Below are 14,474 nucleotides of genomic sequence, written 5' to 3'. Positions count from 1 at the left end.
TAGTAGATGTTGTTTAGTTTAGTAGATGTTGTTTAGTTTAGTAGATGCTGTTTAGTTTAGTAGATGTTGTTTAGTTTAGTAGATGCTGTTTAGTTTAGACGATGTTGTTTAGTTTAGACGATGCTGTTTAGTTTTGACGATGCTGTTTAGTTTTGACGATGCTGTTTAGTTCAGTAGATGTTCTGTAGTTCAGTAGATGTTCTTTAGTTCAGTAGATGTTCTGTAGTTTAGATGAACGTGTGAATCAGACTACCCTCCAGTTCTTTAAGTGAAGTCAAAGCTTCATGTGTTAAAGCTGCATTCTCTCTAGTGTCCACCAGGGGGCGACTCCTCTGGTTGTATAGAAGTCTATGAGAAAATGACTCTACTTCTCTCTTGATTTATTACCTCAGTAAACATTGTAAACATGAGTTTATGGTCTCAATCTCTAGCTTCAAGTCTTCTTCAATACAGCATGATGTTCATTCATAGTTTGAAGATGCTTTGAGTTTTAGAGTGAGAACTCTGAAGAGAACCTTCTTTTCAATCTGAACCTCTGAACAGAAACCGGTCCAGACCTCATTAGTTTTTCACCATCAGAACCAGAACCGTTTATCATTTTATATTTACTCCACCGTCTTTAGAGCGTTGAGCTCTAAGTTGTTCAGACCAGGTCACCAGATGGTCCATCTCCCACCTGTAGGTGGATTCATCCCAACCAGAGATGAGTCCAATGATGGTGGTGTCATCACACTGGGATGGGTGGTACAGAGGTGTGGGCCCCTGATGAGCAGGGGGAGGGGGACCTGGTGGTCTGGGGCTGGTGGATGGTGTCAGGACTGTCTCATTGTCTTTCAAAGAGACAGTAGAACTCATTCTGCTCGTCTGCCCGGCGGAAGTCATTCATGGAGTGGGGGGGCTTTAGTCTTGTGGTTGGTGGTCTGTCTGCGAGTCTCCAGACAGAAGCAGAGCCACTTGCTGAGAGCTGGTGTTGCAAATTCTCAGAGTCTCTCACCGCCTTGATAAATCTGTATTTTGACTCGTTGAACATGTTCTTGTCCCCTCTCCTTATGTTCCTTATGCAACCTTTGCTGTCTGAGTCTAGCTGTAAACCATGTTTGTTGTTGTTATAACTCACCCTGGTGCATGATGGGACACAGCTGTCTTCTCCTTAGACAAAGATGATTCCTGATTGGTCAGCGCCTCTTGTCTCTTCTCCTACAGATGACTCCTCCTCCATTTCCTGTCCCTAAGCCTCGAGCTCGTTACATGAGGGAGAGTCTTGGCTCCGCCTCCTCTTCGGACAGGTCAGCTCACCTTTTTACCTACACACACACGCATACTCACAAAGTGGATAGATGGATTCAAACACACAATTTGTTTTTCAGAGATGTGATTGGTGAAACTCTACAACCGGTTTGCTCAAATTGGGTTCACCTGAGCACAGGTACTCACACACACACATGCGCACACACACACACACACACACACACACATGCACACACACACACACACACACACACACAGTGGTGTCTTTTAATGACTTTTCGGGACATTACATTGACTTACATTCATTTCCTGGAGACTTACCATAACCGCTACCAGCCTAATCCTAAACGTAATCTAAACGTAACCTAAACCTTACAAAAACCTAAACCTTTGTCCCTGTTATAGGAAGCTGAGTCCCAACAATGTGACTGTAATCAGATTTATGTCCACATAAGACAGGTAAAACACACCCAAACACATATTATATAACCTCTCTAATGGAAGCTTACTGACGTGTCAGCTGACTGATTTTCATCAACTGCTGCCAACAGTCAGATTTCAGTTCAGACAGGAAGTTGAGTCAGTTTGAAAGTCAGAAGTGAAACGAGTTGAATTAAAAGTCAAACAATAAAAATAGAAACGATAAATCAGATGTAATTCTTAATATTAGGAGTAAAATGAAACGCTGCGAGTCAAACAGCTGATCTGAGGTCTGACTGATGGTTTATTTTTAGTGCTGACGTGTTGCAGCAGGTTGAACCAGTTTGTTCCTGTTGTTGAACTGGTGATCGTCTGAAACCAGTTTGTCTTCTGCCTGCTGAAGAATCTCAGCTGAAGGAAAGGTCACATGACAGAAAACTCTTCAAACAAGTTGTTTTTATTAGTTCTTTTTATTAGCACCAAATGGGGATTAATCCGCCGCTGAAAATAGTCCGTACCAAAGTCACTCTTTCCTCCTATATTATGTCTTCAGTAGGAACCAATGGGCCACAGACAGGAAGTGGAACAATCAAAATATTTGATGATTATATATAAAAACATAAGAAAGCACCAGATTTAATCTTTAACATTAACTCAATTTGACTTTTATTGTGAAAGTCTGACTGAATCTGTGCAATTCTTCTACTGAGTGTAGATCTGTAGTTTTTTAGTCAGCATCTAGTGGACGATTAAGGAACTACAGCAGATGATCAGCTGATGTGTGATGATGATGTCACCGTGTCCTCTTCCTCAGGTGAAGGTGCTCCTCCACTTCCTCCTCTCGGTGGGTTGGACCACGGAGCCGTCTTCCCGTCATTGGCCGGCGTTACTGACGTCATCGGCACCAGTATCCCGTCATTGGCTGGATTTGCTGCCTCCATTGGAGGACACATCCCCACCCCGCCCTCGCCCCCCCTCTCCGTAGACAGCATGGCTGACAGCATCGCCACCTGCATACCTAGCTTAGCAGGAACTGCTAGCGCTGTGGCTAATCCTGCTGCTGCCTCCACCACTGCACCTGTACTTGCTGCTAGCACTGTTAGCTTTGATAGCATCATTAGCTCATTAGCTAAAATACCTAGTTTAGCGGGAATTGCTAGCATTGTGGCTAATTCTACTGTCAGCTCCACGACCGATACACCCGACCCCCCCTCACTGCCGAGGGGCGGAGCCGCTCACACAGGTACGGCTGTTGACCAATCAAACGGAGGCATTGTTGCCTTCTAGCACCTCGCCAAAATAAAAGTCCTCTGCTACTATCATGTTTTATTGGGGGGGACAAATGCTGGTGTTATATTGATGTCCTCTGCTCTCATTGGCTGAATGGCTCAAACTGTCTCCTGATTTGTGCTCTCTGTTTGTGCTCTCTGTTTGTGTCCAGATGTTGGAGCGTTGTCACAGCTGGTGATGTCATCTTTCGACCCGAATGCAGGAGTCACATTATCTCCAATAGAGGGCACTGCTGAGCCGACGGATGACGGTACTGACGCAGTGAAACCTGGTTCTCGTGAGTCCTCCTGCTCTTCACCCTCCTGACTCTTCTTCGTCTGTTCTGTTTTTCAGTTTGTAAACAGTCTGCTCACACCATCAAAGAAGAAACCCCGTACGTCACCGTGTTGGCTTCCTGGGCGAGCCAAGACGAAGCAGACACCGACTCATCAAATGAGGAGGAGGATACGGGAGGTAGCCATGCCCCCTCTGGAGCCGATGGACTAATGGAAGGAGACCCGTCTTCAAATACCAAAGAGTACGTATACCACAGTAACTACTAGTATTACTACGAAGCTGCTCTTAACTCTTCCTCAATATTTGTGCTCTGCAGACTCCCGTCGAGTCCTTCAGGTCCTCTGGTACCCACGAGGCCACCCCCGCCCCCTCCTCATCCTGCTGGCCAATCAGGAAAGCATTTGAAACCGAAGACTCCAAGGTACACAAACACGTCCCATTCAAAGTCCAGATTTCAACTAGAGCATATTTAAACTGGAACATATTTAAACTAGAATATATTAAATCTACATTTAAACTAGGACATATTTAAACTAGGACACATTTAGACTAGAGGACACGTTTAAACTAGGGGACACGTTTAAACTAGGACAGATTTAGACTAGAGGACACGTTTAAACTAGGGGACACGTTTAAACTAGGGGACACGTTTAAACTAGGGGACACGTTTTAACTAGGGGACACACTTAAACGAGGACACACTTAAACGAGGCTATACTTAAACTACAACATATTAAACGCCCCAAAGTTTCCCAGAATGCATTTCACATGGACCAGGTGGAGCTGGATGGAAGGAGATTTGGTTTTTATTGATGTTAATGTACATTTTCGAGGTAGTCAAACGATTTTAATTTCAACTAGTTCAATTTCCCAGAATGCAAAGTGTGACATTGGGCTGTTTGTCCTGCAGAGGGGCCACGATTCGAGTGTCCAGGAAGAAGGGGGGCAGCGGGAGTTCAGCTCATCAGAGTGCCGTGGTCCGAACCAGCTGGCTGGATGTCTGGAAGGGCTTCAGGTACCATCATCGTCATTATCATCATCATCATCATCGTCCTCATTATTACCATTGTTATCATGAAATGATGCTCTGAAATCAGTGCTCAATAACAAACCTCAGTGAGCTCCTGGTAGAACTGATCTCTCCTCACAGACTCAGGAGGTTTGTTGAAACTAACCAACAGTGTGTTAGTAAAGGATGAACCAGAAGCATCATGGGCAATTTACATCTAAAACAGAAGGAGACCCAGAATTGATCCCTGAGGAACACCAGATTATGATGATGATGACAAACAGATATTTTCTCTCTTTCTCTAACAGACACAATGTTTTATGGGCGACGTTGGATGGACAGCTGATGTCTCTGTGGAAGAAACGAACAGTATGTTATTGTCTGTCTGTCTGTCTGTCTGTCTGTGGGTCTGCCTGTCTCTCAAGCCTGTCTCTCTCTCTGTGGACCAGGACCGGTTCAGTGAGGTCCTCTTTCACGTCTCCAGCATCACCAACGTGAAGAAACAGGACAAAGGCCGATTCTCAGTTTACTTCAAGAAGAAGCATTATGACTTCATGGCTCATAATGAGAGTAAGAGACCTGAACTGTAGTGGACCAGGTCTGTGGTCTGTGGTTTCCTACCGGTCTCTGCTGGACCGAAAAGGTATGTTCAGACAGACCAGGGGATTAATTTAAGAAGTCTTCTTAATGTTTTTTCCAGATGTTCAAATAGGTTGGGTCACGTCTCTGCTGGCGACTCGAGGCCAGCCAAGCCCCTCCCCCCCGGACCTCCACGGACCAATCACCATCAGGGACCCTCGGAGCCGAGCCTACGCCGCCGTCTGGGGTCACGATCTCTGGATGTACCCCAACAAGGAGGGCTTCACTCTGGGCATTGCCTCGTTCTCCGTCCCCCTGAACGTGGCCACGGTGAAACCTACGGGAAGACACTCGTTTACCCTCATCACTCCATACAAGAGCTTCAAGTATGTGTCTGTCTGACTGCCTGTCTGTCGTATTAGGTCTTAACGCTTAACGTTCTTCCTCATTCTTTCTTCTCCCTCTTTTCCCCTCTTTGTCTCGCTCTGTCTCTCTGTGGCCCTGCCCTCTGTCTCTCTGTGGCCCCACCCTCTGTCTCCCTGTGGTCCCGCCTCCTTTCTTAGCCTGTCTGTTGATTCGTCGAAGGAGCTGTCCATATGGTTGGACGGCCTGTCCTCCGTCATTCTTAGCGCTCTATCCAGCAGCCAGGTGGCGCTGCGTCTCTGGGAAAACCCCGACAACAAAGTGTGCGGGGACTGCGGCTCAGCCAATCCTGAGTGGGCGTCGGTCAACCTGCTGCTGGTCATCTGTCATACCTGTGCAGGTACGATGACATCACACATCTACCACACAGTAGCTGGAGGTCAGATGTTATGAGCAGTTATTATGCAGCGAGGTCTGCTAACAAATTAAATCTATTGACTGTGAACATTGTGTTTAACATCAACCTTCTGCTAGTTAATTAGGAACATTTCCTTATTATGTATTAGAATAGAAAATATACTAGAAAACATAATCCAGACATCAGGTTTCAATTGAAATGTATTTACGGGGGTGTGTTTATGATGATGGTCAAGATAAAGAGATTTTCATCTTTAGGACTTGAAACAAGCTCATTTCAGTTTTGGTATGAATACAGAATGCTAACAGAGTCTGTTCTCAGGTCAGCATCGAGCTCTGGGAAGCAACCTGTCGAAGGTACGCAGTCTGAAGATGGACAACAAGGTCTGGACTGAACCACTTATACAGGTGAGAGGGGGGACTGAACCACTCGTACAGGTGAGGGGGGGGGACTGAACCACTCGTACAGGTGAGAGGGGGGACTGAACCACTCGTATAGGTGAGAGAGCGGGGACTGAACCACTCGTACAGATGGGGGGGGACTGAACCACTCGTACAGGTGAGAGGAGGGACTGAACCACTCGTACAGGTGGGAGGAGGGACTGAACCACTCGTACAGCTGAGAGGAGGGACTGAACCACTCGTACAGGTGAGAGGAGGGACTGAACCACTCGTACAGGTGAGAGGAGGGACTGAACCACTCGTATAGGTGTGAGAGCAGGGACTGAACCACTCGTATAGGTGAGAGAGCGGGGACTGAACCACTCATACAGATGAGAGGGGGGGACTGAACCACTCCTAAATGGCCTTTAACACCTTTCTCTTCCAGCTGTTTGTTACCTATGGTAACCGGCTGGCCAATCAGGTGTGGGCTCCAGTGGTGCCGGCGGTGGAGCAGCTGAGTCCGGGGTCGTCTGACATAGAGAGGTCTAAGTTCATCCAGGATAAATACAGCAGAGGCTGCTACAGACGAGTCCACGCTCTGACCTCCTCACCCTCTCTGATGGATCAGGTCTGACTCAGTCCAGAACACAAATAAATACAGCATGTGATGTAAAGAGTACATTATCTCATTATATGAATCATTTGTATTGAATGTCACCTGTCCAGGTTTGTGATGTTGTGTGTGTGTGTGGGTGTGTTTCAGAGGCTGCGTCAGGTGGTTTGTGGCGACGACATAGAAGAAACGATGTCTCTGATCTGCTCAGGAGCAAAGGTCTGATGGTTTTAAATTTTGTTCATATATGACCTAGAATCATCACACACACACACACACACACACACACACACACACACACACACACACCTTTCATGTCCTGTATCTGAGTGAGGTTACGTGTGTGCAGGTGTGTCAGTCAGACCCTCAGATCCCCTCCCCCATCATGATGGCTGAGAGGGCCGGTCAGGGTCTGCAGACCGAGCTGCTCCGCCTCAATGAGTACACAGGTAACACACACACACGTAAAACACACACGTTAGTATGTCAGTATGAATAGTATGTTAGTACTAGTAGTTCGATAAACTCACCTGGATGTGATTCTTTATTCAAATCTTTTTCTTGTCATTAGACGTTCCATCTTACCTGCCTCAGAGACCTGACTCCGCCCCCCTCAGGTAGGATAAATACACTAACAATAATAATACTAATGTAAAAATGATGACCAACAGATTGATGTACTCTTTAAACTGTTTTCGTGTGTGTGTGTGTGTGTTACCTGTGTGTGTGCACAGTTGAGGAAGAGGAGGAGCTTCACGGTAAACTGGAGGAAGATCGTTTTCTCTTCTCGTTAGAAAACGACTCGGCAGCGTGTGACGTTCTTGATTTGAGAGAAATTCTGTCTGTGTTCCTCAAAGACGGGTAAATACTACGATACAAGCTATACTAATACTTATAGTACTACTAATACCACTAGTACTACCAATACAGCTAATACCTCATTTACCACTGTGTGTGTTGTCAGACCGGCTCATCAGTTTGAGATGGTGACTCTGAGCGGTCAGCTGATCTGTGCTGCTGACAACGAAGAGGCGCTGCTGAGTCACCTGGTTCACATCCTGAAGGTACACCTGAGTTTGTCCAAGTCCAAGTCCCAGTGTCCCCCTAAGGCCTTAAGACCTGAACCCTCAGAGACTTTACTGATGTCTATATCAGGGGTCTTCAACGTTTTTCAGGCCAAGGACCCCCAAACTGATATAGAGATGGAGCAGGGATGTTTTATATTAAACTGGGCCTAGTGCCATGAATAAACATACCTCTTTATTGTGAATTCAATACTAAGCTATTCAAATAATACACAGGTTCATATATTCGTTTTTATTTTAAACATGTGCAAGGTACAGTGAGTAGGGAGGCCGTGCCACTGCCATTTATAAACACACCTTGTCAGCTGATACCAATGCCAATATCAACATTGTCTGTCAATTGCATGATAATCATACAACGAAGCTATTCAAACTGATGTTTTCATTTTAAACATGAATGTGGAAATGAAAAATGAGTGATGGCCTATTAGTGCCACTGCCATGCATAAACATACCTGTTATCTTTCATACAATACTGAACTATTACAATAATGGACACATTCATGTTTAGAGAAAAAAAAAAAACACTTTTTAATTGTCTAATCAACCAAAAGTTCCGCGGACCCCCTGCAGTACCTCCGGACCCCCTAGGGGCCACGGACCCCCTGTTGAAGACCTCTGGTCTATAGTATAACCTGAGTTCTAGTTATCAATATAACCTGAGTTCTAGTCATTAGTGTAACCTGAGTTCTAGGTATCAGGGTAACCTGGGTTTTTGTTTCCAGGTGATTCTCCCAGGGGGGGTGTCTTATGCAGAGGTGGGTGGAGCTTCTGCAGTCAGTAAAGTGCATGTAGTTAATGTGGGCGGAGCCTTGAGTCATTGTGATGCCTGGTTGTTGCTGTTGGAGGATGGAGTCAGTCTTCATCCCGTCCACAGACACACACAGAAGGCTGTGAGGATGGATCTAGACATGCTCAGTCATCATGGTAAGTCTTATAATTTCCTTCCACCTGCTGCAACATGTTGAAGTTACTGATTAACTCAATGCACTTTTTGTATCATTCGTTCTTGTAATGGAAATTATAGATAAATAATCTATAACCCCGGGTTTAGGTCAGATAGCGTGTGTGGTGAGTAGAGTATGAGTATAATTAAAACCTCCGTACAGCAAAATATACTCTATCAGAAAAACACAAAGTTGAATGTTAAAATATCAGAAAACATCATGTTGTATGTTTGATTTATGAATAAACATGTTTTTACTTGGTCTGAAAAAGATCCCTAAATCTCTTTTTCAGTAATGGATCCAACTGAAAATGTCATCACCATAGTGACGGCAGACAGGTGTGCAACCTCCGTGTTCTTGCTTTAGTTACTAATATTTCCCGGCTTCTGATTGGCCGAGGTCACCAGGTGTACGTAACATCACAGGATGCCTCTTTGTCCTCGTCAGGAGTTTGTCGCTGAGGTTCGAGGAGCAGCTCAGCTGTCGTTCCTGGTTCAGCCACCTGCAGAGAGCTCTGAACAATCGGAGAGAAGCTCCACGGCGTCCTCCGGCAGCCAATCAGAGCTCAGCACGTCAGTATCTGTACCCGGTGATGGACATGGGCTCGAGGGGCTCGGTGCCTCCGGCTGTCGAACGCTGCATCTCCCACATCACGACCTTCGGTGAGTTTATATTTACACGTTTAGAGATAAACTACAAATATGCAAAGAATTATGGGACATTGTCTCTTTCTCTCAGGTCTGAAGGTTCACGGCGTGTACCGCCGCTGTGGCCTCGCAACCAAAGTCACCCGATTGGTGGAGGCTCTGACGACATCACCTAACTCCGCCCCTCTGGAGAGTGATGAGCAGGGTGTTCTAGATGCTGGCTCCGCCCTCAAACAATATGTCCGCCAGCAGGAGAGTTTGATCCCGGACAGAGACAGACAGCAGTGGACCCACGCTGCAAGTTAGTACTCTACATGTACATATACTACTACTTGTACCGTAAAGTATGCGTAGTAAACATAGCTCAGATTTATGTCAGACTGAATAAATCACAGGAACCGTACAGTAGTATTTGTGAAGATGTCGTGGTAGATCAGAAGCAGTAGTGGAAGTATCTGGAGTTATACTACAATACCACTACTGTAGTAACAGGAGTATTGTAGAATTACTACTGTAGCATAACTATAGTACTACAGTAGTAACGCTACAGTAGTAACAGGTTACAGTAGTAATGCTACAGTAGTTACAGTAGTAACGCTACAGTAGTTACGCTACAGTAGTAACAGGTTACAGTAGTAACGCTACAGTAGTTACAGTAGTAACGCTACAGTAGTTACAGTAGTACTCACTGTACTTTTCTCTCAGTGAATGCAGACGAACGCTCCAGGTTTTCAGCCTACCGACGGTTGCTACAGCAACTGCCCGACGACAACCGAGCAACACTGAACGCACTGTTTGGACACTTCTACATGTAACTAACACACACACACGGGCTCCTTTTACATGAATTACTGCATCAATGCGGCTTGGCATGGAGGTGATGAGCCTGTGGCAGTGCCGAGGTGTTATGGAAGCCCAGGTTGCTTTGATAGGGGCCTTCAGCTCGTCTGCATTGCTGGGTCTGATGTCTCATCTTCCTCTTGACAATACCCCATAGACGCTCTCTGGGGTTTAGGATTGAGATGCACCTGTATATACACGTAGTACTGGTCTTTGTCCAGCAGAGGGAGTCAGTATTCTGATATTAAATACTAGTTGTGGTCATTTAGAGGTTTAATTAAGTAGATTTTAGATGTACAATTACACGTTTTTTCAGGCTGATGTAATTGTATAAAAATATTCAAAATGTGACTTTTTGGAAAAACAGTTCATACCATTAAATAACAGGATCATATTTATATACTATATAAAATGTGCAGAATATTTTCCAAGTCTTTCTAAACATGAGACCCACGATGATCCACATGAGTTCACTTCAGACTCTTCTCCTCCTCAGTGTCCAGGTGTTCTCTCAGGTCAACAGGATGTCGGCTCAGAACCTGGCTCTGGTTCTGGTCCCGACTCTGTTTCAGACTCTGAACCAGGATCTGCTGAGACTTACCAGAGAGTTCATCATTCACCACACGCTGCTGTTTCTGGTGAATATATACACACATAATTTCTCTGTGATTCTGTGTCCCACATTGAATTCATTATGAATAAATCAACATTTTAGAAGTTGTTTGTATCTCTGCAGACGCCTGAGAGAGAGGAGGAAGAACAGATCACTGTCTTCTGAAGACCAAGAAGACAAAGACGTCTTTGAGTCCTGACAGTTGGTCTGAGATCAGACGTCAGGTTAAAAACATTGTTTACTCTTTTATTGAACCTTCAGTTGTTTGTTAAATGGTGAAATATTGACTGTTCATTTGGTTCACAGGTTATTGATCATGTTAAATATAAAGTGTGGAACTTCACCGTTTTCTCTCTTAGAACAAAGTCACATCGTCTTCATAGAAATTCATATTACGTCGCATAGAAAGATCTCATATTTCATCATCTACAGTTTTATTCCGTTGAAGTATACCTTCATTTATTTTAAAAGCTAAACAGGAAGTAGTTCTCAGGCTCCTAAACCAAGTTGCTGGTTTGATTCCCAGTGAACCGGTCTGCCTCAGTGCCTTTGAACAGCTGATCTCTGATGTGTGTTTACTTCATAAAGACTGTGACATCAAGCGTCTGTTTTATTAAAACATTTCATTCACCAACATTTAAAGTCATTAAATGCCACCCAAAACTCATACAGACAACAATAGACGGTCCACAGTGCACAACAGACAAAACATATTACAAAGAATAAATAGAGCCAGAAAATGCCATATGAAACATAAAAACATAAGGTGTTCATTAAAGAATCGGACTGCTGCTGTAACGAAAGACCGTCTGGGAAGTTCAGTAGAACACTGAGGCGTCCTGAGTCTCTCACTGAATGAGCTTCCGAGTCCATTGAAGACACCGTGTAGTGGACGGTCTTCAAACAAGACAATCGTTTTTAACTTGGCCCTTGTCCGCTTTTCTACAGTGACCTCTAGTGAGTCTGGAGTAAGGCCAACCACTGAGCCAGCCTCTCTGATCATCTTATTGATCCTGTTTTTTTCCTTCTAAAATCAATAACCAACTCTTTGGTCTTTCCAACATTTAGTTTAATAAAAAAAAAAAAAAAGAAAAAAAAAAAAAAAAAAAAATTATGATCACACCAGCTGACAAAAGATTCAACCTCCGGTTTATAGGCCAGGTCGTTGCCCGGGTAAGTAGACCAACCAGAGCAGTGTCATGCGAGTGTCTGGATGTTACAGCACACATGGCTCTGCCTGTAGTCAGCTGTATGAAGTGAGAATAAAAAGGGATTAAACTGTTCCCTGTGGTGCTCCAGTTTTAGTTAAGATAGTGTCAGACAGCTTATCAAGCCTGACAAACTGGTCGAGACAAAAGGTAATCCAAGACCCAAGCAATATGTCACGGGGCATGGTGGAGGACTCAAATGCAGGACAGACGCAGGAAGCATGTATTTAATGAAATTAAATTAACACAGGAAACTTACAGGACACAACGGGGATCCACGGACAAGAGACGAGACGGAAATCCAGCAGAACGAGGCAGACGGGAAACCGGGAACAAGACGAGCCAACCGGGCGGGTAGACATGACAATGATCTGTCACTGTCAGTTTAAATAGTGATGCAGTGGAGCGAGCAGGTGAGAGAAATGAACTGACGAGGTGGGAGTGACTGGCAGGTGCGCTGAATAAACTGATTAGGTGAGTGATGGAAAAAACAGGATAATGGTGTCAGATAAACTGAAGTATGTATCTCCCTTTTTTTTTTTTTTTTATTAAACTATTTGATTTTAAGCAGTGAGGTTTTGATGATTAATTTAAGGTTTATTTTGTTGGGAACGAAAAGGAGCGTGTTGGAGTTATCAGCATTTAAGAAAACTAATTGTTAGTAAGATTATTGATTATTAATAATAATGGGGCTCCACCCTGAGAACAGGGACCAATAACCAAACTATAGACTAAGTCTCATAATTAGTATTCACTCACAATGTGAACAGTCTGAGTACTGTTACACATCCAGAGTGAATGTGAAGGTTTAAGTTCGAGCACAGGCCACATATCAGCTGTTATCACAATACACAAAGTAATCACAGACAGCTGCTCTTTAAAGTATAACAGAGTTATACTTATATAATGATCTAGTCAACTAATATCTCAACTAACAACAACTATACATTCATGAGCACGCTATCTAAAATCAAACTATTTAAAAGAGGGGGGTATGCGTGTGTGTATGTGCAGTGTGTGTGGGTGTGTGTGTGTAGGGGGGGAGGAGCGAGGGGTCAGCTCAGGCCACGTATGACGTAGTCTGGAATGTGGCGGAATGTGTCTACCCCGTTGTCTCTGCACGTGCCTGTAGCCGTTAGAGCAAACCCATAGCTACATTAGCTCAAAGCTATATGTGTGTGTGTGTGTGTGCGTGTGTGTTAGTAAAAGAGTAGAGAAAGAAAACAAAACAAAAGATTAAGATCCTCCGCATCGCGCTGGAGTTCGGAAAACTGTTCTCTCAGTCAGAGGAGCACAACCGCGGCTCTTTGTGACAGTCGCGGTTCAGTCTCGGTTCTGGCCTCCGCACTAAGGAGACGCAGTCTCCGACCTCACTGCGGCTGTCTCAACACGAATTACGGTAGCATGGAATACACGGTAACTTCTACACAACACTAGCGATCTTAGAGATCGTCAGTGTCAGCGATCATAAAGCTTACACCACGTTATAAACATGAACAGTACTTTAAGCACACAAACAAGATAAATAAACACAATGACCTCTAACTCTGATAATCTGCCCAGACTCTCTGCCGTATGGTGAGATGCATCGTGGTGGTTGAGGCGGTCCTTCTGAATTTGTCAATGGAAACTCAGGCAGCGCGGCTGCGTGCAGCGCGATGGATTCTCTCGGTGGCAAAGAAATCTCTTCGTCTGGATGAGAGTCCTTATGGCTAGAACAAAGGGCGGCTTGGATGTAGAGTGAGAAATGCGCTTCTCTCTCTCTTTTTGAAGAAATCTTCTTCACGTCTGCAGGAAAAATGGTTCGCATCCAGGATGCGAACATAAAGTACAAAATGATAAACGGCTGGTATATTCGTCCCGCGAGTATAAAACAGTTTAACCTGTTTTGGTAAAAGGACAGCAACGTTGCATTCGTGCTCCCTTATCGACTGAGTTGATCGTTGGAAAAGAGGTGTGTTCAGGTAACCTCGGAGTTTTATAGGTTTGGGGGCATGCGGTTGTAAAATCGCAAGTCTCCCCTCGGCATCCCTGCTCTCGTCCAATGAGAGCAGTGGTGCATTTGGGGGGCAAAGTAAAACACTGTAATGTGGAACTCTTCGGAGTGGGGGACATGGTTTTTCTGAAACTCGAGTCAGGATGAAACCTTTGCTTGCCAAAGGGTAGGCCTGACTCTCTTTGTTCCACAGAACATGTCGAGGCCACATGGTCAGATTCCAACAATTTGTTAGTGCAACAAACTTGAACAGTTCAAAATGTTTTATATTATGATGTAAAACTACAATAAATAATAAAACTACATAAACTACTTGAAGTTAAAGAAAACATTAAACACATTCTATTTCATCCTTACTGACCGCCAGAGGCAGTGCTTAACACTGGATATCTTCCGGCTCGCGCATGCGCAGGTCGAATATTTCCAATTTTCCACGGTTGGCAGAGCGCTTCCGCTCTAGCTAATCAAGTGGCGTGCTAACGAGAGCGTAGAATATACGCTGTCGGTCCGCCCTTCACAGTGAGCAGAGTGTCCTGCTC

At 44.6% G+C, this 14,474-nt stretch overlaps 1 protein-coding gene across 1 annotated transcript in view; it reads left to right on the top strand.

The window, feature by feature from the left end:
* Nucleotides 1-12,782, top strand: part of LOC116400966 (arf-GAP with Rho-GAP domain, ANK repeat and PH domain-containing protein 1) — a 17,050-nt gene extending 4,268 nt beyond the window's left edge. Inside the window, exons 2-26 of the mRNA XM_031879094.1 lie at nt 1,204-1,286; nt 1,368-1,426; nt 2,483-2,911; nt 3,110-3,208; nt 3,292-3,475; nt 3,551-3,655; nt 4,145-4,249; nt 4,552-4,612; nt 4,693-4,813; nt 4,944-5,208; nt 5,386-5,585; nt 5,925-6,010; nt 6,432-6,614; nt 6,750-6,818; nt 6,949-7,048; nt 7,171-7,209; nt 7,328-7,460; nt 7,564-7,663; nt 8,410-8,611; nt 8,924-8,969; nt 9,079-9,293; nt 9,370-9,579; nt 9,984-10,089; nt 10,615-10,756; nt 10,855-12,782. Of these exons, the coding sequence (XP_031734954.1) occupies nt 1,204-1,286; nt 1,368-1,426; nt 2,483-2,911; nt 3,110-3,208; nt 3,292-3,475; nt 3,551-3,655; nt 4,145-4,249; nt 4,552-4,612; nt 4,693-4,813; nt 4,944-5,208; nt 5,386-5,585; nt 5,925-6,010; nt 6,432-6,614; nt 6,750-6,818; nt 6,949-7,048; nt 7,171-7,209; nt 7,328-7,460; nt 7,564-7,663; nt 8,410-8,611; nt 8,924-8,969; nt 9,079-9,293; nt 9,370-9,579; nt 9,984-10,089; nt 10,615-10,756; nt 10,855-10,896 (3,384 nt within the window). The 3' untranslated portion in view covers nt 10,897-12,782. The remainder of the gene's footprint in view (nt 1-1,203; nt 1,287-1,367; nt 1,427-2,482; nt 2,912-3,109; nt 3,209-3,291; nt 3,476-3,550; nt 3,656-4,144; nt 4,250-4,551; nt 4,613-4,692; nt 4,814-4,943; nt 5,209-5,385; nt 5,586-5,924; nt 6,011-6,431; nt 6,615-6,749; nt 6,819-6,948; nt 7,049-7,170; nt 7,210-7,327; nt 7,461-7,563; nt 7,664-8,409; nt 8,612-8,923; nt 8,970-9,078; nt 9,294-9,369; nt 9,580-9,983; nt 10,090-10,614; nt 10,757-10,854) is intronic.
* The last annotated feature ends 1,692 nt before the right edge of the window (nt 12,783-14,474 follow it).

The sequence above is a fragment of the Anarrhichthys ocellatus genome, unplaced genomic scaffold (genome assembly GCF_004355925.1).
Source record: "Anarrhichthys ocellatus isolate YVR2014 unplaced genomic scaffold, GSC_Weel_1.0 scaffold226, whole genome shotgun sequence".
NCBI classification, from domain to species: Eukaryota; Metazoa; Chordata; class Actinopteri; order Perciformes; family Anarhichadidae; genus Anarrhichthys; species Anarrhichthys ocellatus.
The sequence above is the reverse complement of the archived record's forward strand: the minus strand, read 5'-3'. Positions and strand labels throughout refer to the sequence as shown.